This window comes from Molossus molossus, unplaced genomic scaffold, assembly GCF_014108415.1.
Source record: "Molossus molossus isolate mMolMol1 unplaced genomic scaffold, mMolMol1.p scaffold_m16_p_12, whole genome shotgun sequence".
NCBI lineage: Eukaryota > Metazoa > Chordata > Mammalia > Chiroptera > Molossidae > Molossus > Molossus molossus.
The window spans coordinates 75,276,992-75,301,526 of NW_023425347.1; the positions used below are offsets into that span (position 1 = coordinate 75,276,992).

At 38.6% G+C, this 24,535-nt stretch overlaps 1 protein-coding gene across 12 annotated transcripts in view; it reads right to left on the reverse strand.

Moving 5' to 3' along the window:
- The window catches only part of NFYC (nuclear transcription factor Y subunit gamma), a 64,594-nt gene that overhangs the window by 34,567 nt on the left and 5,492 nt on the right, over nucleotides 1-24,535 (reverse strand). For 6 of the 12 annotated variants that reach the window (XM_036255404.1, XM_036255415.1, XM_036255414.1 and 3 more), the window contains exons 1-3: nucleotides 21,122-21,249; nucleotides 15,076-15,198; nucleotides 645-713 (exon numbers count right to left, since the gene is read on the reverse strand). The exons of 1 other annotated variant lie outside the window; for it this stretch is intronic. In XM_036255404.1, coding sequence (XP_036111297.1) covers nucleotides 645-684 — 40 coding nt within the window. In that variant the 5' untranslated portion in view covers nucleotides 685-713; nucleotides 15,076-15,198; nucleotides 21,122-21,249. Of the gene's footprint in view, nucleotides 1-441; nucleotides 569-644; nucleotides 714-15,075; nucleotides 15,199-21,121; nucleotides 21,250-24,535 lie in introns of those variants that run through there. 5 more of the 12 variants (XM_036255406.1, XM_036255403.1, XM_036255405.1 and 2 more) reach the window with 5 other exon arrangements.

Sequence of the window (24,535 nt, forward strand, 5' to 3'; positions counted from 1 at the left end):
GGACCTGAGCGTGATTCATTTCTGGATTCCTCACAGCATCTAGCATGCAGTCTGATAAGTGATTACTCCTGAATAAGAGAGCAAGAGAGTTGCTGGGTAGGGCCTTTCTGAGAAAAAGAGGAGGCCGCTTAGAAAGCTTGGCCCTGAAGTAAACTTATTGGGAGTATTTGAACAACCAAAGGAAGTGGTTATAAAAAATAAATGAGGTTCTTGCTGGGCCTTTAAAATAAGGAGTACAACTAGAAATCCACATGATTAGGAGGACACACACACAGTCCTGAACATTGCAAGGAAGACTGGAAAGCAGGAAACATGGATGCATACCATTCCCAAATAGAAATCTTTTGAAAGTCAGAACCTTCTCAGAAAGACCAGGATAGATTAATAAAGTATGACACATTTATGACAATAGGTAAGTAGGAGGAGAAGGAGGGCAAATACCTCTGTTTGGCTATCCATTATCAGGAAGATAAGGAGAAAACCATGGAGGAAATGAGATGATTCAATCAGATCACTCAAGGGTTGCCAATCTAGCTGTCACTCGAATATCCAGTTACTCTTTATCATTCTTGAAGAAAAAAAGAAGAGACCTAAGCAGTTTTCAAAATATCCCAGAAGCAGAGTACTCCTCTTTTAAGACTCACTTGGAAATCTTTCCAACTTTCGCTTTTGACCAGGTACCATGCTTGCCAAATCCTCCCTTAGTGATATGCCTAGACATGGAAAGGATGTATCAAAATGATCATCCTCATAAAATACAAACAAGTATAAGGTTTTATTGCAATATTCCCTAATTTCTAAACCTCTGTACCTTTAGATTTTAGCTTTCCTATTTCTTGGCATGCACCTCATTCTCTCTGCAAAAGTCCTTTATAATATGCCTAAACCCACAACACTGCTCTTTGAACTAACTAAAATTAATTAGCTGTTTGGGGATGATAATACTTTAAAACACTAAGATCACAACAACTACTCAAAAAAAAGACCACAAAAAGCTCCCCTAAAATGAAGCCCAAATCCCTGACCAATGCTTACTCCACCCAGGCAGTCAAGTTTTACCTAAAAAAAGTCATGTTCTCATTGTCAAATGTAAGCAAATATCTCTTAGCCCAGTTCTGAATGAAAAACAAATCTAAACATTGTTACCATCTTTCCCCTTAATGTCCCCCCACAATCCAACTTGCAACCTTTAGGCTGCTGTGAGTATCCTCAATCATTTCTGGCTCTCCAACTTAACATACTCCAAGTGGCTCTCTACGTTCAAAGTACATTATCTTCACTGCACTACCTTTTTGACTTGCATTTTACGTAATTGTGTTTTCCTCTGTCATGAGATGACATGATTTTTATTTTAAAGCCCAATCAGGAGCACTATCACATGCGTTTTATGTTCCAGTACTGCTTCAGGTATTCACTGAAGTTAGTTCCAGGCTTCGTTTATTTGAATTAGCTAAAACTGTTGGGATGTTGTAACTAGATGGGTAAGAAGAAAGGGGATAGGATTAAGGCTAATTTGTGCCCTGGCCAGTGTGGTTCAGTGGTTAGAGCATCAGCCCATGCACCTAAGGGTTTTGGGTTCAATTCCTGATCCCAGTCAGGGCACATGTGGGAAGCAACCAATCAATGTGTCTTTCTCACATCACTGTTTCTCTCTCCCCCCTCTCCCTTCCATTCTCTCTAAAAATCAATGGAAAAAATATCCTCAGGTGAAGATTAACATCAACAACAACAACAAAAAGCTAATTTGTGCTTGCTATTTTAGATATTCTTCGAAACTACAAAGAAAAATTAAAACTAAATTTGAGAACCGAGGTTTTTCAAAAACAAAATAATTCTACTAACAGATAATTTGGTTCTCATGTTTGTAGAGACGAACCTAAGGACAAATGCCATTATCAAACACAGCTAAAAAGCCTTTTAAGATTTAAGGAGGTATATGCATGCCACAATAAAACCAACCTCAAATTGACAATTTCAGAAAAAGAAAAATAACACTGCTCTGGAAATCAAAAGACCTATATGTTTGTGATCTGGCCCGCTGCCCACCATGCTGGTGGCCTTGTCCAGTCACTCTACTAAGCCACTCCAGCACTGATGTATACTGAACACACATGCTAAGGAGTGGTCTGATATGGAAGGCCTACACTTCACTACTTGAGGATGCAATAAATGAATGATACAAGGGAAGACAGGGTGACTAGACAGAAAAGATGGTTCAACAGTCTTTAAGCTCATCTAAGGTTTCTACTTAAGCAAGAAAGCACTAAGCTTAGTGCCAGAAACCTTACTACTTAAATTCCAAACCCTTACATAACTGGATACAGATGGCACACACCACGATAAGAACGCATAATGTACCCTTACTAAAGACCCCTTTCCTTATTAATGCCAAGTTTAGTGTTTGAGGGTGTCTGTTTCTAGCTCCAAAAAGCTAAGTATGAAGCTTTTCAAACTGCCTACTGGAAAAACCATGCTTCCCAAAAGACTAAGGGTTAGAACTGGCTGCATACCGCTCTCCCTAAAGATCTGCTCACAAGGACATATTTTTAGATTGGCAGTAGAAACACTTTTCCCTTCAAAAACAAAAACATATTTCTGTTTGCTATTACAACATAATCTTTTAAACAGGGCCTAGATCATAAAATCATTATAAATAAAGGCACTGCAACTGGTATAAGCAATGAAACTGATAGGAAGGCATGAACAGAACATTTTATAACCTGTTTCTGTGGAATAGACATGGTATGTAAACACCTTACTTCACACACTTTCTTCCTCATTCCTTTATTAATTCTCCACTTAAACCATCCCTACATATACGACAGTAATAAAACAGTATTAGTATTTTGTATGATGGAGGGAAAAAGACCAAATACTTTAGTGAAGTATTCTAAAGCAAAGGTCTGCAGCCTCCTTTTGTAAATTAAGTTTTACTGAAAACTGCAATACTCATCCATTTACAATGTCTATGACTAGTCGAAGTGTTACAACAGAAACCTTATGGCCCGCAAGCTGAAAATATTATATGGCTCTTTACCAAAAAAGGGTCAGGTAACATTTAGAATCCAGTTCTAAAGAAAGTTAAGTGTTTTATTTCACCGAATCCTTCCATGACAAAGGTAGTGTTATTCTCCATTTACTGAGAAACTGAGTGCCAGAGTTTGAGAAGCCTGCCCTAAATCACACAGCTGTTTTATGGCTCCCACACCTGTTCAGCCTCCATCAGGAATAATCTGGGCTAGCCCCTTTGCCCCACAGAAATATTTGTTAATCTCTTTGACCCTCCAACCTAATAGGAGTCAATAAATTCTTGCAGAAAGAATGATGAGTAACTGGTTTTTCAGGCTCTGAGCCTGAAAGAGAATTCTGACATGAGCTAAAGACAGAAATAGTGCCAGTAGCCTGAGTCAAATTGTATCCTAAAACAAAGAGCCATTTTGCTTACCGGATCACTTATAAGATTCAGAAACCCTGAGAACTTCTTGTCCAGCTTCTGGCAGGATCCTGTATTTGTGTATACTCAGAAGAGGTGAACGTGTGACTCTGAAGAATGTTTCAAAGATGCCAACTCAAGAGCTTTCGAGTTTAGAAACTACTTGTCATATGCATTACCTTCAACTGATGTGTTACTCAGCTCAGTGATAAAGACATCGATATTATTCCAACTTTACTGATAAGAAAGCTAAGGATGGGTATTTTAAGTTACTTGCTTAAGGTCACAATATAGTAAAGGGTGGATTTGGAAATGTAAAAGCTCTAAAATTCTGTTCTTGATTTAGTATAGCTTGTTTATTCTCACTTTCTGCACTGTTTTAAGGTATATGTCTATTCAAAGTGTTCAGACAGATGAGCAGCCTCAGCTTTGATTACTGGCTTTAAAATCCTTAATCCAAAAGATTGTTTTCATCCACTTTCTCTGTTCCCAAAATCTCTGTAGCAATCATAAAAGAGAAGATGCTAATGATACCGCTGTCTCCTATCATATGAGCATCTTTCTTTCATTTCTCTGTTGTCTCTTTCCACACTCTATTACTCTTTTCTTTTCTATTTTATCCTTCCCCTTTGCATGTCTCTACATCAGTCAGTAGCACCTACGAATACTCAGCTGTCAACAGTGGGGGGCAGTAAAGTACAGGGTAAAGAAAGAAAATGTACTGGACCTGGAAAGTCTTGTTCTCTGGCTACTAATCTGCTATATGTCCATGATCCTGGACAAATCATTTAATTTCTTGGAGCCTATGCTCACCTACAAAAGCACCTCACTGGGAAGCTGCAGCACATGAACGGGAAAATACATTAGAAGGTCACAAAAAATATTAAGCATCATACACAAGCCAGATGGCATGTCATCAGCATTGCTCAAAGAATTCTCAATTAAAATCCTGGATGGTGTTAAAAGAATGTCAAGATGAGCTTGGCTGTATTGATTTGACTGTATGGATTCTGCTGATTCACAGACACACTGAATTCTGCCCTCTGCTTAGTGTCTTTTATCACAGATTTAAATGTTGAAAGAAAGAAAAAGATTGGGGAGGACGGGGAGGAGGAGGGCAGGCATGAGAAAAAACAAATTTTCCAAGCCAGCCAAACCTTGAATCTCCCACCTCCATGTAGACAGCTGTCAGGAACTGAGAATGTAAAGACCACTTCAAAGAGTGCAAAGCAACTGAGATGGTTATGCTAATCTCTTACATTTGTACATGCTTTACACTTAGTAAAATAGCTTTCTTCACATTATCTAATTTGTTTTTCACTGCAAACATAGTATAGGTACTGTAATTCCTATCTGACAGATGAAGATACTTTATCCAGACTGAGGGTCTTCTTGCCTTAGGTCACAAGGCAAGTACAGGCCAGAGCTGGAACTAAAACCCATGCCCCTGATTTTCAATTGTGTGCTCTTTCACTGCAGGTTCTCCTCTCTCTTTCGAATTGACAACTCAGTAGAGGGTCAAAAACTTAAGAACCTATGAGACGTCTCAGCCTGGAACATAAATCCACCAAGCCTTCTATCTTTAGTTATCCTGTTCCTCCTCCTTGAAAAAGTACTCCAAAATGCCAAGATGCCAGATTCTTAGACATTTCAAAGTAGAAAACTTAAGGTTTTCAAGCTTGTTAAAGCTGCAGCTGTCCACAAGGATGGGGACTTAGAGATAACTGGTCACCAACCAAGAGTGAAGATGAAAAGTTCTGGTAAATCCAGCTCAAAGTTCACTCTGGGGGCCTGGTGATGAAAAGCCATTTAGTCATCTTTTCACTATACAGTAGTTCAAATGAATGGCCTTAGGCTAGCCCCCTTATTGAGATGGTTCCATAGCTGCACTTATAGGAGGAATCGTCTGGCTAAATTCATGTTGTCCTTCAAAATTATAGCTATTGCTACACTGTGAATATGGTGAATTCCTTTGTTCCAACTTCCTCCCTAAGGGTAAAGCAATGAGTATAAATCACAGCTAAGAACTATAAAGCAACTGATTATTTAAGAATACCATGACTTATCTAAAAATACCAATCTCTGTGGTTCAAGATAAGAATCCAAATCTAGGAGGTGCCCAATACATAACACACAGTGTGCATCTACAAGCTATGGAACACCAAAGCACACCCAACGCAACTCTAACCTCCTATCTATATGGAAAAAGTCCTTCAACGACTTATCTGACCTTGGTGAACTTAGTACTGATGAAAGACAATTTTCCAACACAATGGTAGTATTCATGCTTTGTTCTGAAAAGAAAGGTGGCTAGGGTCACCTATCTTGTTTGACAAAAACTTTAAAAATAATTCAATTTTATTAAATATATAATCCTTTTATGATCAACCTGTTTAGTCATAGTGTAAGATTATATGCGAACTCTGAGAAAATTCTGTTTAAAAACTGTGTGCCTTGCCCTGGCTGGTTTGGCTCAGCGGTTAGAGCGTTGGTCTGTGGTCCAAAGAGACCCGGGTTCAGTTCCCGCTAAAGGCATGTATCTCGGTTGCAGTTTGTCCCTGGCCCTGGTTGGGTCATGTGGGAGGCAGCCACTCAATGTGTCCCTTTCACGTTGATATTTCTCTCCCTCTCTCTCTCTTCCTCTTGCTCCCTCCCACTCTATCTGAACAGAAAATGGAAAAATGTCCTCGGGTGAGAATAAAAAAATAACAAAACAAAACCTTGTGCCTTTTGGGGGAAGAGAAGCATAGGAGGAGAAATTAGTCCCACAAAATAGAATCAGCTTTAACTTGTTTTTCAAATACAGTAACAAGGTGCAGTGCAAAGAGCACAGGGCTTATGTCACTAGCTTCTGCCTCTTGTTTCCTCACTCACAAAATGGGGTAGTAATCCTTTGTCCTACCTACCTTAGGCAAATACCAAGTGAGAGAATATAAAGTCACTCCATTAACTGTAAAGTACTGCATTTCATAAAAACATTACATACTATTTAAAAGCTTAACTGCCTCCAAGGGTAGCTTCATGGGCGTATGGCCAGTTAATTACCAGGAGAGAAATCATCATGAAGTTCAGAATATAAATAACCAGGTAAGATGGCTGGAAATTTACCACTATTTCTCTAGTGAAAAGTTTCTTATTGCCTTTATTTTAGATTGAGGATAATTACAACATACTTAGCCTAGAAACTAAATATAGGTGCCTTATAGAAAAAAATCCTACAGATGTGGCTATCCTATGCCTCATAATTTATTGTGTATGCTGCCCATCACTATTATCATGATCGTGTGGCTATAAATTACTTGCTCAGCAAATGTTGCTAAATTCCTACATGTGTATTTATGGTTGGCTTCATGCAGAATGCTGCCATTTGAGACTTCAAAAGCTAATACTAGTAAGATTAAACCCAATGCAACACAGGAAAAAACTCCAGTCTTTACACTAGATAGAGATGTGTGTACACTTAAAGCTTAAACAAAAAAGTTTCAGGTTGTACGTACACACACACACACACACGTACATATATATAACTAGTCCCAAGAAACTGCTGCATAACATTTCAAGGAAATATTTGTATATTTTCAGAACAAGTAAAGGCCACCAGTTTCTAGGGCAGTATTTTTCATCTTTTACATATCAAGGCACACACTAAAAATGTTAATATTAGCTTTTTGAATATTTAACCTATGGGCTGATACTGATACCCTCACTCAGTTTAATTTGTCACAAGATCATGTACCGTGCATGGTGCTCTAAGTAGTCTGAGGAAAATGTGACACATTTACTTGGTCATGTATGCCTGGATAGGGAAATAACAAGTATTCTCTGGTCTAACTAAACTAACATTCAAAAAAATGACCAAGTAACATTAAGGGTAAGGAATACTAATTCATATATGGGAGTTACACGCTCAGGTAATAGGGTGTGCAATTTAAAAAGCTTAGTGAGCCCTTGCCAGTTTGGCTCAGCGGTTAGAGCATCAGCCTGTGGTCCAGAGAGACCTGGGTTTGGTTTCTGCTAAGGGCACTGTACCTTGGATGCAGTTTGTCCCCGGCCCTGGTTGGGTTGTCTGGGTGGCAACCACTTGATGTGTCCATTTCACGTCAATGCCCCCCCCCCATCTGAACAAAATATGGAAAAATGTCCTCTGGTGAGGATTAAAAAAATAATAATAAAAATAAATAAAAAAGCTTAGAGAGCCCTGGCTGGTTTGGCTCAGCGGTTGGAGCGTCGGCCCGCGGACCAGAGAGTCCTGGGTTCAGTTCCCACTGGGGGCACGTACCTCGGTTGCAGTTTGTCCCCGGCCCCAGTTGGGGTTGTGTGGGTGGTAACCAGTGGATGTCTCTCCCTCACATCGATGTTTCTCTCTCTCTCTTCCTCCCTCTCTATCTGAAAATAAATGCAAAAATGTCCTCAGGTGAGGATTATTAAAAAAAAGCTTAGAGAACACTGACCTAGAGAACTCAGCCATGCTGCTTTCTAAATGTCTCAACTTCAGGGTTTGACTTTTTTTGTTTCCATCTTTAACATGAAGCTTTATTCTTCTGAGTTTTCCATCCATTTTTTTTTTCCCTCTCCCATTCATTCCCCAAATTCAGATATAATCTCTATGAGCTTAAATTTCAAATCTATATGACCAATTCTGGTATTTCTCCTAAGTTCCAGTCCTACATGCTGACCACCTCCAACTGGAAGGCACCCAGAACTCATACCCCTGGTATCCAAAATCACATCTATCTTTCTCTTTCCCCAAACCTGCTCCTTCTAACTTTTTGTTCTATCTTCCAGGTACTCAAGCTTGACATTTCCGAGTCATCTTGGTCTCTGTTCTTCAATTCTAACCAACTTCTAAATTCTGTAATAACAGTGTCCATGTCCTGATCATCTTCTCACTGCCACTAACTTTGTTCAGGCCTTCATCACCTCCACATAATAATAAAAATGATGACGATAATAACTAATACTCATTTAGTATTTGCTGTATGCCAGGTCTGCTTTTAATGCTGACATTACTTTTAACCCTCATAACAATCCAGTCAGTAAGAGTTATAAACCTAGTATGTGAACTCACTGCATTGTTCACTGTTTCTAGTGTCTTCTACTCAAATTCTGCTCATTTCTATATGATTAATCTTATAAAAACACATCTCTGATAATGCCACATCAACCCATTACCCCAAATCTTTAACAGTTCACCAATGCCAAGCAGACAGTTTGAATTTCTTAGCTAGGCAGTCAAAGCCCTCCATCTGACCCAATTTGCGTCTGAACACTTTCTTTTGCCACTCCCTCCTGTCCTTAACTCATCTCCTTATGCTCTAAACAGACTAGACCATTTACTGCTCTCTTCAGCCCACACTGCACTTTTTGAACCATGACCTTGCTCTTCCTGTTCTCATGCCTAGAATGCTCTTGTCCCTACCTCCCTGAGTCCAACGCCCTGTTAAACTGCCCTCCTTCATTCCTAAGCCAAAAGTAAAGGTTTCCCCTCCTCTAAATTCAGTGTCCTGTGTTTGTAGTTCCCATATCAGTTTCGTATATTTGATATACAACATCTGTCTCTCTTACCAGATTGTTAAATCCTGGAGTAAGGTTTTATTTGTATACATTTTTAAAGTCCCCACATAAAAGATATCCATGTATGGTGAATGAGTAAAAGCATCCAACTTCAGAATTTTCTCAAAGGTAAGAACTATATACCTTACTTAGACAGATAAAGGAAAAATTCATTTTATCTGGATATTTCTAGTCAAGCAGGTCTTCTTCCCTTTAGTCTTCTATGTAACTGAAACTATGGAGACAGACCAAAATGATAGCACTTTCAAAAAAAAAAAAGAATAACGAGGCAAATCAGCACTGCCTGTTTGCTTGGTTATTTTAGTCTCCATTCTTCCTTTGAACTAAGGAACACAAGGTCACAAGCTATGTTATGCCTCTTAAAGTTAAACATTTACTAGGTGTTTTTTTTCTTTAGTTCTGTTTTTACACTGGAATTTACCTTCATTTCTTATCCTTCAACTGCCCTTTTTCATTGCAAGGTGTGAAACTGTAATTTAATTTATAGTAAACAATCTAAATAGAGAAAAACTTTTCATCAATTACTGAACACTGGGTCTGGTTTTGGAATGTGACAAAGGGAGAGACAGAAAGATAAGGGCGATTCTACAAATAGAATCTGATCAAGTTTTAAAGAGTTGGGCCCAATACTGATGCAGCAGAAAGGTAAGCTTCTGGGAAATAAAGACAAGAGGCAGATACCACTCAGCTATGTCTACTATAATTTTCTGTCACAGTATCTCTCAGGACTTAAATATTACTAAGTTATACCATCTAAGCTCTCATTCTTTCAATAAACTGTAACTTTTGTTCAAATATATGAAGGTGGTGGAAAGAAATTCAACAAGAGAAAAAATTTTAAATTTCAAGAAAAGTATAGTCTATCAGAATATACAAAATAAGAAAAACCAAATCCACACTACATACATGTGCCGATACACACTGACACTTTGCTGGTGGTAAAGACTAAAGTTGGCATGATTAAAATATTATTTTGGGAATATACTGACAATGATTTCTATTTCAGACTTGTCAAATGTTTGAAATGATCCTGGGATCTTTGTTTATTAAATACAGGCTGGCTTAGCAACTCACATGAAAAACCAGGCCCAAACTTGTGGGAATTAGCTTGTTCTTGAGGAGTGATAACAAAAAACAAAACCACCCAGCCAGTGTGGTTCAGTGGATTAAGCATGGTCCCATGCACCAAGAGGTCACTGGTTCGATTCCTAGTCAAGGCACATGCCTGGGTTTCAGGCTTGATCTCCAATAGGGAGCAAGCAGGAGGCAACCAATCGATGTTTCTCTCTCACCGATGTTTCTATTTCTCTTTCTCTCTCCCTTCTTTTCTCTCTAAAACCAATAAAAACATTAAAAACAAAACAAAAAAACTAGCTAGCACGCAGGTGTTGTATTTGTATACCTTCTTCCTTGTAATGCATAAAAGTAATCATGCTCTTTGGGACACCTCAGCCAGGTGGGCACCATTAGCTTCCTAGCTGATTCTCCACTTTCTGAATAAACAATTGGCTGAGGCAAGAAATCTTCAGATCCCAAAAGGGATAGAAAGTCCGCTACCACGGCAGACTTTCTAACCAATAGATTCTACATGGAGACTTTTGAATCTCTTCTATGGTCCATTTTCTCTCTGTTCCTTCTCTGAACTTACATAGGCCAGTCATCTAAAAAATCTAAAAGAGCCCTGGCCGGTTTGGCTCAGCAGTTAGAGCATTGGCCTGTGGATCCTGGGTTTGGTTCCCAATAAGGGCACATACCTTGGTTGCAGTTTGTCCCCGCCCGGGTTGGCGTCATATGGGTGGCAATCACTCAATGTGTCTCTCTCACGTCCATGTTTCTCTCTCTCTCTCTCTTTCCCCCCGCCTCCCTCCTACTCTATCTGAAGATAAATGCAAAAATGTCCTCAGGTGAGGTTTAAAAAAAAAAAGCTTAAAGATTGGGGCACCTAACCTATCTGGGCCTCAACTTCTCCATTTTACAAGAAGGGAACTAGATCAGATTCGTAAGTGACTTTCATAAACCTAACAAGAATATACAAACTCTGTATGCATGTATTAGTAAGGGTAAGGATAGGCAAAATAACTTCATTCATGAAGACCATCTATAAACGATTAGCTTTAAGAATGCTTTTTGGGTAACTAAAGCCTCCACAAAAGTATAGCTTCTTTAAAAGGAGACCTCATCATATTTTAGTAACATAATCCAACATATACATACCTGGAACTGAAATTTCATTTGGAAAGGCCAATGCCAATTTTGCCATACTTTATTCTGCCTGAATATGATTCTTTCTATGCACAGAACGGAGGCAGACATCAGTGCTGAATGACCATGCCTGAACGAATATAACTTAATAGGACAGGAAATCAAATAGATCACAAAATATCCACCCCACCCCAAGAAGAAAAAAAGGTCCTAAAAATAGATGACAGCAGGCATATAAAATGGGTGAGAACCAGATCCCCATGGACTTCCACCATTTATCTACCTCACAGTAGACATCAACTATATGAAATTTATGCTAATGTTTATATTTCGGTGAAAGACCAATTATTATTTTTATAAAATCTTTTCACCCAAACACTTACTTGCTTGCTACTACTGTGCAAGCTATTAACTGCCTCTCAAGCTTGAAAGCAGAAAGGAGATCTTATGACCACAAAACAAACCAAAAAATGGCTCCCAGTTCACTTTATAAATATTTGGTACATAAACTAAAAATGTAACCTCTAATGGTAAACATCTGAAACTATTACAATTTACCTGAATTATAATGCAAATCTCATATCAAATTGGAACGGGTTTCCAATTTTTTATCTGAAAGGTTCCTAAATCTTATAAGGGTTTCCAAAAAAATCAGCATTCCCATATCATCTTATTCTGAAGACCCTAATTTCTGACGAAGGGGTTAAAATTATTTCATAGGAATCTCGGTAAGGGAAGGTTTGATGGTCTCAATGTATGCATTACATAGAATCATGTCAGCATAAACAGAAATATGCAGGTGAACGCATGTGGAATCAATTTAAAAGAGATGTGTTGGGTTTGAACAAACTTCTTTGTAAACGTTAAAATACTGGCATTTCTTTTTCTTTGAGGCCACCCCTATCTTTATAAGCACTTACCCCACCCCCCAGTTTAAATTAGTAACAAGTAATATTATGTAGCACTTTGCAATTTGCAAAAGCACTGTGACATATATGATCTCATTTGAGACTCACCACTAAATAGGAAGGTGCTATTTTTAGGACCCATTTTTACATGTGAGGAAGCTGACACTAAATGGCTGACTTGCCCAAGCCCACAAAGCTGGAGACAGCTGTGTAGGGACCTGAACACAAGTCTCCTGTCTTTAAACAGCCTGCTTTTGCTACTGCACCATGCTGCCTCAAATACTGTAATCAGAGTAAAATAAATGCCCAAATCTCAGACCCCATCTAAGCCTCCCCACCCACATACAGCTACCCCTAGTCTAAGTTATAGTTAGCTTTAGAAAGTCTTTGTTCCTTATGGAAGTAGAGTTTTCATTTCTCTGGGAAACATGTAACTGGTTAAAGTGTAAATGAAGAGATCATATAAACACCATTTGACATCCACTGGAAAATATCTTAGTCACCAGGGGTTCTGCATAGACATGCCTACATGCATTTTCCAGGTAGTAGGTCAGATTCTCAGAGTCCATGACCCTAAAAGGGTTAAGAATCCAGGCCAGAGATAGTGGCTAGATATCTCTCCAAGAAGCTAAATCCACAAAGTTCTTAATATAAAGAATTTTATCTAGGCCTCATACTGTGCCCCACTTACCTTCTTCTGCTTCCCCTGCTCCAGGCACAGAGCCCTTCAGTATTTAGAAATTTTTTTTTAATTATATATAAAACCTAGAGCAACTGATAACATATAAATCAACGAACTGTAAAAAAAATTAATTTTAATTAAATTATATTAAAATGTAATCCTTAACATTCCTCTCTCTTATGACATAACTTCCCAGAATGACTGTTTTCTTACCATAAACATTCCAATTCCCAAAAGAAGGTTCACAAACACTACTTTGAACTCCTGAAATACCATTCTTCACTAAGAACCCTCTAAGATTACACAGAAGACAAGGTAGCATGCAAAGAATTCTAAATCTGTTAGGCCGTTCACTCAACTATCATACCAAAAGGATTTTAAAATTTTTTGCTGGGGGGAGGGAAAAGATAATAGTGGGAGAGAATGAATACAGCTCTATTGTCTTACTGCTTAAAAACTCCTAATTTGAATCTATAACATATTCCTACTAACCACTCAACTTGAACATCAGAAGCACAGTCTCTTTTCATCTTAAATAGAGCTTTTCAGTCCAAATCTGTATAAACAAACTTTGTCCTTCAATCCTTCAACTCCTCGGCAGTTTTTCAAGGTCACTTTTGCAAGCAGAGACAGAAGCCTGCATCTAGCAACTTTGCCTGCTATAGCATGCCAATTCTAGGAGTCCAAAATCTAAACCCCTATCGATCCTCTCAGGTAAATCCTTTACTCAAGGGGAAGTGAGGGGAAGGCAAATCAGCACCCTCCAAACTTCTCCTCTAAGAGGGCCTGCTCCTGTTCCCTACCCAGAGACTGAGTGCTGGCTCACTGCTCCACACTGCAGAAATGTTCCAATGACCTTCATTCCATACTTGCAAATAAAAAGAAAATAAAGAATTGCTTTTTAAAATCAAGTGCATTATAGATCTTTGGTACATGGGATGGAAGATTTCACTATTCACAAGAACTGACTGGTTATTGATTAGCAACCTGCATTACCTTCATAGCCTAAAGAGGAAAAAATACATATATATCAAGGGCAAAAGACAGAGTGCCTACACTTTTAACTTTCCTATTCACAAACTGCAGGTAAATTAAGACTTAAATATTTCACACAGAAAATGAAAAGCATTTTGCTCACATCACTTTAAAGAACCAAATCAACACCTGACAAAATGTGTGAAATTGGTGGAAAAAGATTTACTCTTGTCATTGTCAATACAATGGAGAAGTCTGCTTCTAACCAGCATTCTATGCTAAAATGTGCATTTTAAAACAAAGATTGATACTTACTTAATTGGTACTTATAAGAATTAGAAGCAGACAGGTAAATCAAGAAAGTTATGCGAGAATTTCACATTGGCATGTGGGCCTTCATTAGAACCTGCATCAGTGCAAATCCTATTTTAACACAAATTTAGAACAGCAATAGTGTTGCTTCCACCTCTGAAAACACAGATGTCAACAAAGTGCATGGAAATAAAAGAAGTCTTACAACAACTCAGCTTATTCTGTAGGAAAGCTTCAGTGCACTTGAACAAAGAAAAATTATTTGGAAAACAGCTAAGTTTACCCAATGCAAAGAGAAAGTGCTTTGCTTCCTTGTGCCCCTGAAAAATTATTAGCCTTTCTTTATGTACCTGATCTTGTTGCTTAACTAGGAAAAGAAATCCTAGTTGAAGGGCATGCAAAATCTAAATAGAGCAAGGTATTCTAGGTGCATCAAAAGGTATGCATGGAATGTAAAGTGGCCATTTTCTGAAACAGTGCAACTTGTCTACACTCTCTGAAGCTAAACAGTTTCTACCATTTTAACACAGAACAAAGAATTAAACTTACCGGGAACTGCATTAATTTTACATGTAGTTATTTATATCTCCTCGGACAGGGAGAATTTAAGTCACTCCTATCCCTCCCCCCAAAAAGGACGATGGAAACAAAAGGCAGCAGGAGATGCAGAAACCTGAGTCTGGAATGTCCAGTCCAGTGAAAACCCGAACAGCTGTCCCCCCCACCCCCCAGCAAACTATTCGCCATTTTTCTTTGTCTTTCAGCTGACCCCTGCCTCAGTGAAAAACTCCGAGGCTCCAATGAAGCCCTGCAGCCTCCTTCCACTTTAACAGTCAAAGGCATTCAATCTAGCATGCTATTTGACACCAAACCTTGCCTCCAGAGTGATCCCATTGGCTGAGCTGCTTCATTGGTTAAGAACACAAAGCCATGATTGGCTGTCAACGTCATCAGTTACCTCCTTTGTACACTTCCTGTTTTAAAGTTACCTTGAGAAGCAGAACAGGGGTCAGATCCAGACTTCAAACTACAGGGAACTTAGGCTTGGAAATGCCTGGCAAATGCACACAGCAGATGCAGTAGGGCCTCACGCGCTTCCAAAACACAGGATACTGCAAATTTAGAATTGTTTATAAAATCACACGAAAAGGTTATTACAGTTCCCACCCAAAGGATTTCTTATTGGCTGTCAGATTTCCATTTAAAATTTTTAAGGTAATTTAACTGCTTCTGATTGGCCATCAAAGATGTCTATAAGACACTGCTACAGTATCCTATGGCAGTAAACCAGAGAAGCAATGTACACAAGGTTGGAAAGTTGTACTTTAACTATCTTCAGTTTTCTATTGAGCATTAACAGAAGAAAAAATAAATTGGGTGGGGTAAGCCAATAGCTCTAAAGAAAATACAGCTTCTTTAACCGTAACAAAGCGTGGTATCAATGGCCATATAATAGTTTGCATAATTTCTAAAAAAGCATCTGTCATTATGTCCCTGGTAGTTTTAAAAACACATATTAGGCCCTGGCCGGTTTAAATCAGTGATTAGAGCATCAGCCTGTGGACTGTTGGGTCACAGGTTCGATTCTGGTCAAGAGCATGTACACCTGGGTTTCAGGTTTGATCCCTGACCCTGACTGGGGTCAGGCAGGAGGCAGCCAATTGATATGTCTCCCTCACATCGATGTTTCTCTCTCTCCCTCCCTCCCCCCCCTTCCAAGCTATCTAAAAAAAAAAATCAATGGAAAAATATCCTTGGGTGAGAATTAATAAAAAAATAATAATAAATAAAAATTAAATAAAAGCACATATTAGTACCAGGGTAAATCACTTTATTCTGAAACACAAACTAATCTAAATAGGAAAATTCTGGGGTCATGTATGAAGTTAGGGACAGAAACAATGGCATTTCCAAAAAGTCTACCAGGAACCCAAGAGGGAAATATAATGATAAAGGGGGTGGGGGGGAATTGGCAAAGAAGATAGAACATCAGTGAATGTATTGTTTAAAGCACATTATAGTTTAATGGATTAACACATTTATTTAAAGCAGTTGCAAAATGTTACTAATTTTTAATATTACACAGTTTTGGCCCTGGCTGGATAGCTCAGTTGGTTAGAGCTTTGTCCCAATACACCAAGGTTTCAGGTTTGATCCCCAGTTAGAATCAACCAATGAATGCATAAATAAGTGGAACAACAAATCAATATCTCTCTCTTTCTCCTTTCCTCTCTCTCTCTAAAAATCAATTAATAAATAAAAATACCACAGAGTTTTGATATAGAGCAGTGATTTTCAACCTTTTTCATCTCATGGCACACATATGTAAACTAATTACTAAAATTCTGCAGTATACCAAAAAATATATTTTTGCCAATCTGACAAACAAATAAGTATAATCTTAATTCATTCACACCCAAAGGCTATTGTTGTGTTAGCTGTTGTCATTTCTCTATTTGACAACCTAAGGGAAAAGAGATAAGTGCCCCTGACTAGTCAAGTATTGCATGTTTTAAAAATTCTTGCGGCACACCAGTGTGCCTCTTGCCCACCGGTAGAAAATTGCTGATATAGAGGATAATTTTTTCTACCACATTTTAAATAAACAGTAGGGCTGATCTCAGACTGAGATATTATAAACACAAGTATTCCCTGCTTTTCAAAAGTTCGCTTTACGCAACTTCACTTTTACAAAAGACCTACATTAGTACCTGTTTTTGCTAACCAAAAGAAATCCAAAGAGGAGCTTCTCTTTTATGAAGAAAAACAAAAATAGTAGTCAGCATTTGTTTTGCCGCAAGCGCCCCTAGCAGAGAGAGTAGCAGTGCAAAGCTCCTTTCCCAGGAACTACACTCAGCATCAACCAGCTTTAAAACTGTATCTGTGAGCATCTGTGCTTTATCTCAAGTTATTATAAGCATCTGTTAGCAAGATGTGTCCTAAAGTGAATGCTTCTTCACTTTACACTATTTCAGCTTACAAAGGTTTCATAGGAATAATCTACTTTCAGATGGCTAGGGAAACCTGCTGTATTTTGGTTACTGAAGATATTCTGGGGTCCTGAAATTTATCAATGTTGGTTGAAGATTTGCTTATGGATTTTGGACCCAGATGTTTAGGTTTTAAGAGGAGCCTTCAGCCCTGGCTGGTTTGGCTCCGCGCTTAGAGTGGCAGCCTGCAGTCTTGAGAGACCAGGGTTCGGTTCCCGCTAAGGGCACATATCTTGGTTGCAGTTTGTCCCCAGCCCTGGTTGGGTTGTGCGGGTGGCAACCACTTGATGTGTCCCTTTCACGGCGATGTTTCTCTTTCTCTCTCTCTCCCTCCCACTCTATCTGAACAAAAAAAGGAAAAATGTCCTTAGGTGAGGATTAAAAAAAAAAGAGGAGCCTTCAAATACAGTGAAAATTAGTTAACATGTCTTTTTTTCTTTTTTTACAAAATATTCAAATAGAAACATCTCACTATTACCTGAGGCTTTTAACAGTCTCCTCAAATCTGCTTCCTCCCATTAAAGCTAAGTATCCCAAGACTAAACAACACATCTGTTTTGCCAGGTAGACTAGATCTTTTCTAGAAATACCTCGGTTCTCTCACATGAGAGTGCATTATGTGCATATGCAGAGATTCGGTAGAGCCCTGAAATAGAAGCAAAGCTCTCTATCCTATCGTTTTGTCATATTAACTTCCCTACACACATTCTACTCATATCCCACACTGAAATGAAGTAATTTCTGAACAGCAATCAGTGCCAGGTTCTGTGCTAAGTACTTTAACCATCCAATGCTCACTATCCTTTTTTACAGGTAAAAAGAGTAAGGTTCAAAGAAGTCAAACAGCTGGCTGGCCCCTAGCCATATATCTAGTATGCGAACTCAGGTCCCACCTAGGTCAGAGTTCTTTCCACTGCACCACACTGCTTACCAAAACATAGGGCACCTCAGGACATATCCAAGGAAATTCTTAGGTGTCACACATATGTACAGATAGCATAAACCATTACACCTAACTTTATTAATTCACTAATTTAGAATCACAGATTTGACTAATGTTGACTTTAATCTGTTAGAGATCTAGCTAAGTATCTCAAAAAACAAACAAAAAACATATCCTATAAATTGGTACAAAAAAATATTTTTAAATCCTCGCCAGAGGACATGCTCTTTGATTTCAGGGAGAGGGAGAGAGGAGATGAGAGGGACGAAGAGGGAGGGAGGGGAAGGGAAAAAGAGAAACATCAATGTGAGAGAGAAACATCAGTTGGTTGCCTCCCTATGCCCCAAAGGGGGTCTCAACCTACAACCTAGGTACGTGCTCTGACAGGAAAAGCAACCTACGACCTTTCGGTGTATGGGATGATGTTCCAACTGGCCAGGGCAAGTTGATACAAATTTTATTACTTAACTATTACTAGCATTTAACTAGTAGCAAATCACATTTGTAATTTATAAGGACTTGAAATAACTAACAACCAAATCATTAAAAGTAGTATACATTAAAATATTAAGGGATTGCAGGCCCTGGGCAGGTAGCTCAGTTGGTTAGTGTCGATCTAATATGCCAAGGTTGTGGGTTCCATCTCCAGTCAGGGCACGTACAAGAATCAACTAACGAATGTATAAATAAGCGGAACAGCAAATAGATGTCTCTCCCCCTCCCTCGCCCCTTCCTCTCTGGGGAGGGAAAAAACAATAAAAAATATTAAGGAATTACATGGCAATTTCACTATGGCATGTAAAATAAGTGTTTAGTTATGCTAACAGGGCGTGTTGTAGGGCAATTTCTGAAGCCACAGAGTTGCAAGTATCACAGTTCTTTTCTCAAAAGTTTAGATCACATTCTGAATAGCTACCAGCCTGGGAAGAGAAGGCAGAAGGCCAACAGGAGAACTGTATGCCTTATACATGCTAGGGCCTCTTTTAACCCCAAAACAGTGGGGGTCAAATCAGCTGCAAGGAAGCAAAGAAGCTCATTTGAGGAGTGAGAGGCCAAAGAATAGAAAGAACATTTTCACATCACTGACTATTAATCAGTGTCACTATGACAAAACAACACTTGGGAGACAGGCAGAGCTAGAGTCAAATTCTGACTCCTCTACTTATTAATTGTATGACGTTGGACCAACCCTGAGCCTCAGTTTCCTCATCTGTAGTATTTGAATATCCCCACCTATATCAGAGCCAGTGTAAGAATTAAATGAGCCAATAACATATGTAAGGTATATTGTACTGAATAAGCACTGAAAAAATGGAAAATGCTAAAAATCATCCAATCCAAATTCCTTGCTTTACACGGTACTTAAGGCCCTAACGCTACTATGAGGGAATGCCTTTCATCTCCAGCATACTCTGCAACCCTGCAGAAAGCAACTCCTGAGCCATAAAGGGCAGTGTGGGAGGACTACCAGCTGCTACTAAAAATCTTCCCGTTTTTATACCAGAAATCCATGCTTTTCACCACCAATCCTGGCCTAGGTCTGTTTATTGTTCCAAAAGCCTACCCTTCGACTCTGCTTTTGATGTACCAGATTAAATTAAACCTTTCTCTTGATACTTTGTGAAGGTCTTTGGCATAGTTTTTATTAGTTCTTAGCAGTTTGCATAAAAAAAAAAAAACAACACAAAAAAAACCACAATACTTCAACTCCTATTTCTCATCAATAGTCACTTTAGTAGAATTCAAGCCACTAGTGGAAAGAGAACTCAAATTATCCTAGAATTTCCATTTGGCGGTCTGATCCATTTGCTTACTATAGCTTTCCCTTCTGTAGCCTGAACTAAAAGCCTCATGGGATCTCTGGGATTCCAACTCACATTCTCCCCTGGTTCTGGATCTCAGCAGACCTCTCTATATCAGACAAGTAATTGTCTTGCTCTAAAAAACACCAATGTCACTAAGACAAAACCAAAACCTCTGGTTACATGGTTCAAGCATTAATGCTCTCAAAGAAGGCAGGGTGGGAACTGATGCTCTTGGTCAGAAAATTGATTTTGAATCATAGCTACGTATACTTACTAGCTGCATGACCAAACCAAGGTACTTAACCATCTCTGAGCTTACTTCATCTGTAAAGTGGAATAAATAACTCCAACTCACAAGAGCGTTGAGGCTTAAATGAGATAAGTTAAAGCAATGAGCATTTATACCTGGTATGTGATACATGTTCAATTAATATCTAAATATACATTTGACTTGTCATATATTATAATTATATAGCACTTATCATATATTATAACTACTTTTTACCATGTCTCTATTACCAGAGAAGGGCTTCTTTTTTTTTTTTTTATCCTCACCTGAGAACATTTTTCAATTTTTTGTTCAGATAGAGTGGGAGGGGGAGAGAAAGAGAACCATCTACATGAAAAGGACACATCAAGTGGCTGCCTCCCACACAACCCAACCAGGGCCGGGAACAAACCACAACCAAGGTACGTACCCTTAGCGGGAACCAAACCAGGGTCTCTCTCGACCGCAGGCCGACGCTCTAACCACTGAGCAAACCATCCAGGGCGAGAAGGGTGTCTTATTTATATCCACATATATCCCCAGTGCTCAGCACAGAGATTTAAATCAAACTCAACCTTAACCATAGTGTCAATGAAATAACAGGGAGTGGTGAGGAACTGAGAAAACTAGAGAGTGTATGTCCCATCTAAAAGGGGCAAATACAGCCGGTTTGGCTCAGCGGTTGGAACGTCAGCCTGCGGACCAGAGTCCCAGGTTTGGTTCCCTCTAGGGGCACGTACCAATAACTAACTAACCAAATAAATAAATAAATAAATAAATAAAGGGGCAACTACTACTCAGCTCCAACTGAGACAAAGACCATGGAGGAATGTTGGTCCACGGCAGTAAGAGCTTCAGACAGAATAAACGAAGCAAAAGCCAGATCCTGGACACAAAAAGTTGATGCTGGAACAGCTCTTGAGCTGGCATCCTAAGGAATGACTAAAGGACCAACGTAATGGCAGAAGTTGGCCTCAACCACCATGACAATTCAGGCAAAACAGGGTCTTGTTCAGTACTCCAGATTACCTGATCTCGGAGGTTACACTGTTATTACAGCAGAAGCAAAAACAGCGGCAAAGAAACTGGGCTCTTCGGTGGCCTGAATATTTTATTGATGGTGTCCTTAATTAACCTTCAGACTTAAATAAACCTGTGGGTCCCAGGAAATATCAGAGAAGAAAACATCTAGTGAAAAATGAACTTTTCATATATTGGGATAGGAACACAAAGCCATAGTCATTTGAATATTAAATATGTTGTATGTATGTATTATATAGTCAGCTAATGAGATAGATGTATATAACAGTTGTTTTTGTACTGATGTTGTTATAGGTTAGGGGGATGAGTTTTTTGTGTGTGTATGTGTTTTGTTTTTTTTACAAACACCCTTAACCCAACCACCCAGAATCAAGCACTGTTAGTATTTTAGGTTACATACTTTTAAAGATTATTCTTATGTAAATAAGATATGAAGCTGTTAGTTTCCTACAATATTAGAAAATACTATACAAGCTGTTTTGTAATCTTTTCATTTAAATAACTAACTTGAGCCCTGGCCGGTTTGGCTCAGCAGTCAGAGCGTCCGCTCACAGAAGAGTTGCGGGTTCCATTCTAGTCAAGGCGCATACCTTGGTTGCAGTTCAGTCCCCGGCCCTGTCGGTCATGCAGGAGGCAACCAATCGATGTTCATTCTCACATCGGTGTTTCTCTCTCTCTCTCTCTCTCTCTCTCTCTCTCTCTCTACCCCTCCCTCCTACTCTATCTGAAAATAAATGCAAAAATATCCTCAAGTGAGAATTTAAAAATAGTAAGAAACTAATGTGAATAACTTGCCATATCAAATATATATCTTTGTCATTTATAATAATTAAAATATATTCCACTGAATGGATGTGTCATAATTTTTAATCAGTTCCATATTAATAATTTCAGTATTTTCACATTTAAAATATTGTAGATAGTATCACAGTGAACATCCATGATCTCTTTCAGAACTTCATAAATAATATAATTTTGTCTGTTTTTTTTAAAGGAAGCCAAACTGTTTTAACATTAAATATTCCCATTTTCAATTTGGTTTAAATTTTTAAAAAATTATAAGCAGTCCTGGCCAGTGTGGCTCAGCAGAACATTGGCCTGCAGATCAATGAGTCTTGGGCTCGATTCCGGCCAAGGGCACGTACCTCAGCTGCAGTTTGTCCCCAGCCTGGCCAGGGTCATGCAGGAGGCAACCAGTCGATTTGTCTCTCTCATGTTGATGTTTCTCTCTCTTTCCCTTTCTCTCCCTCCCTCCGACTTATCCAAAGATAAATAGAAAAATATCCTCGGGTGAGGTTTTTTTAAAAAAAAGTATAAGCAAATCAAAGAAAACCGAGGACTGCCAGATTGTAAATTCTTACCAATATTTTTCACCTAGCTTGGTCCTCAAACATTTTGAACAACGGCATCATTAGAATAAGGAACCTAGTGATGGTTCTCAGTATATGGTTGCTCAATAAATGAATGAATAAAATAAACTACTAAATGGATTATAAATTCTGAAGTATTTGCTTTTAAAACAATAAATTATATTCTCCAAAGCATAAATTAAGATCAGTGGACTGAAAACTATTCTAGAGGGACCTATTTCAGCCCTCACAGCTATCCAAAGATGGCACAAGCTGCCACAGAAGCCATGGATGGGTTCCTTAGCACAGGCTGTTGGAACACTTGACAGAAATATGTAAAGACAAGAAGAAAAAGAGCAGCCATGTGGAGAAGCTGGAAAAAAATAAGCCCAGTCTTTGCAACTAGACAGATTTAGATTCTAATCCTTCCTCACCTCTTTTTAGCTCAGTAACCTTGGGCTAGTTACTTAACTCCACTGAGGCCAATTTCCTAAAGTGTAAAACATCTTGCAAGGTTGTAAGGATTAGGATACTTTCATTCATTCAATAAATACTTATATGTATAGGCACTGTACTAACTAAGATTTGGGGATCCTAAGTACACAGTGCCTGTCCTCAAGGAGATTAAAGACTATTATAACAGACAGGAAAATTAAAATAGACAATCATACTGCTGTTTGTTAAGAGTTACATTAGGGTCAAATGCGTAGAACAGAAGCTAAGCACCTAACCCAGGGCCTAACTCAATTTCAAACTAGTCAGAAAAGATATCTTGGGATATTTAAAATCCTAGGAATAGGAACCTACTGAGATAAGCAAACCACATGTAACTCAAATTTTAACCAATGACATGATACAAAATATTCTATATTTCAATGTAGTTCCTATGAGTCAAAGAAGCATTTACTAAAGCACTGCTCAAGATCAAATGCACACCCATGAATGCATTTAGAATTATTCTTTAACCTTATTTATAATAATATACTGTTGATTTTAAATGGAGGGTATTCATTTACGTAAGATACCTTATATACCTCGGACATGCAAATCTGAACCTTTAATTTAAACCTATTCTGGAAACATTCGAATGCAGAGGAAAGACTAGTCCCTTTCTCTAAACTGAAGTTTATCCATCAGAAAGCTTTCCCTGCAAAATGAAAAAACACTGAATTTAGAAGTAACCTGTCTGCAAACAAAAAAGAACTTAAACCAAAATGAAAAATACAACTCCAATACTGAAAATGAGTACAGGTGTTGTCTCACTGCTATCAGGTACATCACTGCTAAAACATGGAGATACGTGGGAAGGGTACAAATATTGCAACCTAGCAAAAATTTCTGCAGGCAGAGAGATTTTTTTCCTGAGAGATTTTTTTTTTCCTCAACCATTCCACAATGTTGTCTTCCTGCTTACTTCAACAAAAATGTTACCCAGGTGACTATAAAACAAACTTACAGTTCTAACTTCAACTGACAATTTCTACAATTAAAAAAACTTTTAGCCCTGGCCGGTTTGGTTCAGCGGGTAAAGCGTCAGCCTGCGGTCCAGAGAGATCCGGGTTCGGTTCCTGCTAAGGGCACGTACCTTGGTTGCAGTTTGTCCCCGGCCCTGGTTGGTCGTGCGGGTGGCAGCCACTTGATGTGTCCCTTTCACATCGATGTTTCTCTCTCTCTCTTCCTCTCTCTTTCTCCCACTCTACCTGAACAAAAAATGGAAAATGTCCTCGGTTGAGGATAAAACAAACAAACAAACAAACAAACAAAAAACTTTTAAATGACTATAATGCAAATTTCTTTCTGGACAGAAGGGCAAAACTGGTTGTTCTGATTTTAATAATGATTGTTATTTGGCAAGTATGAAAGTTTTCATCTCATCAGAATCATTACTATTTGGCAACTGGGGATTAAAAGAGGTGTTCAGGAGACAACTTAACCCTAAAACAAACTAAATTACAGCACATAACAGCACAAAAAATCAGGTTATTTCTTTCATGTCAAGTGGTTGCTCCCCCATGTAGAAATCTTATGTACACAACAGAGTAGATAATTATAG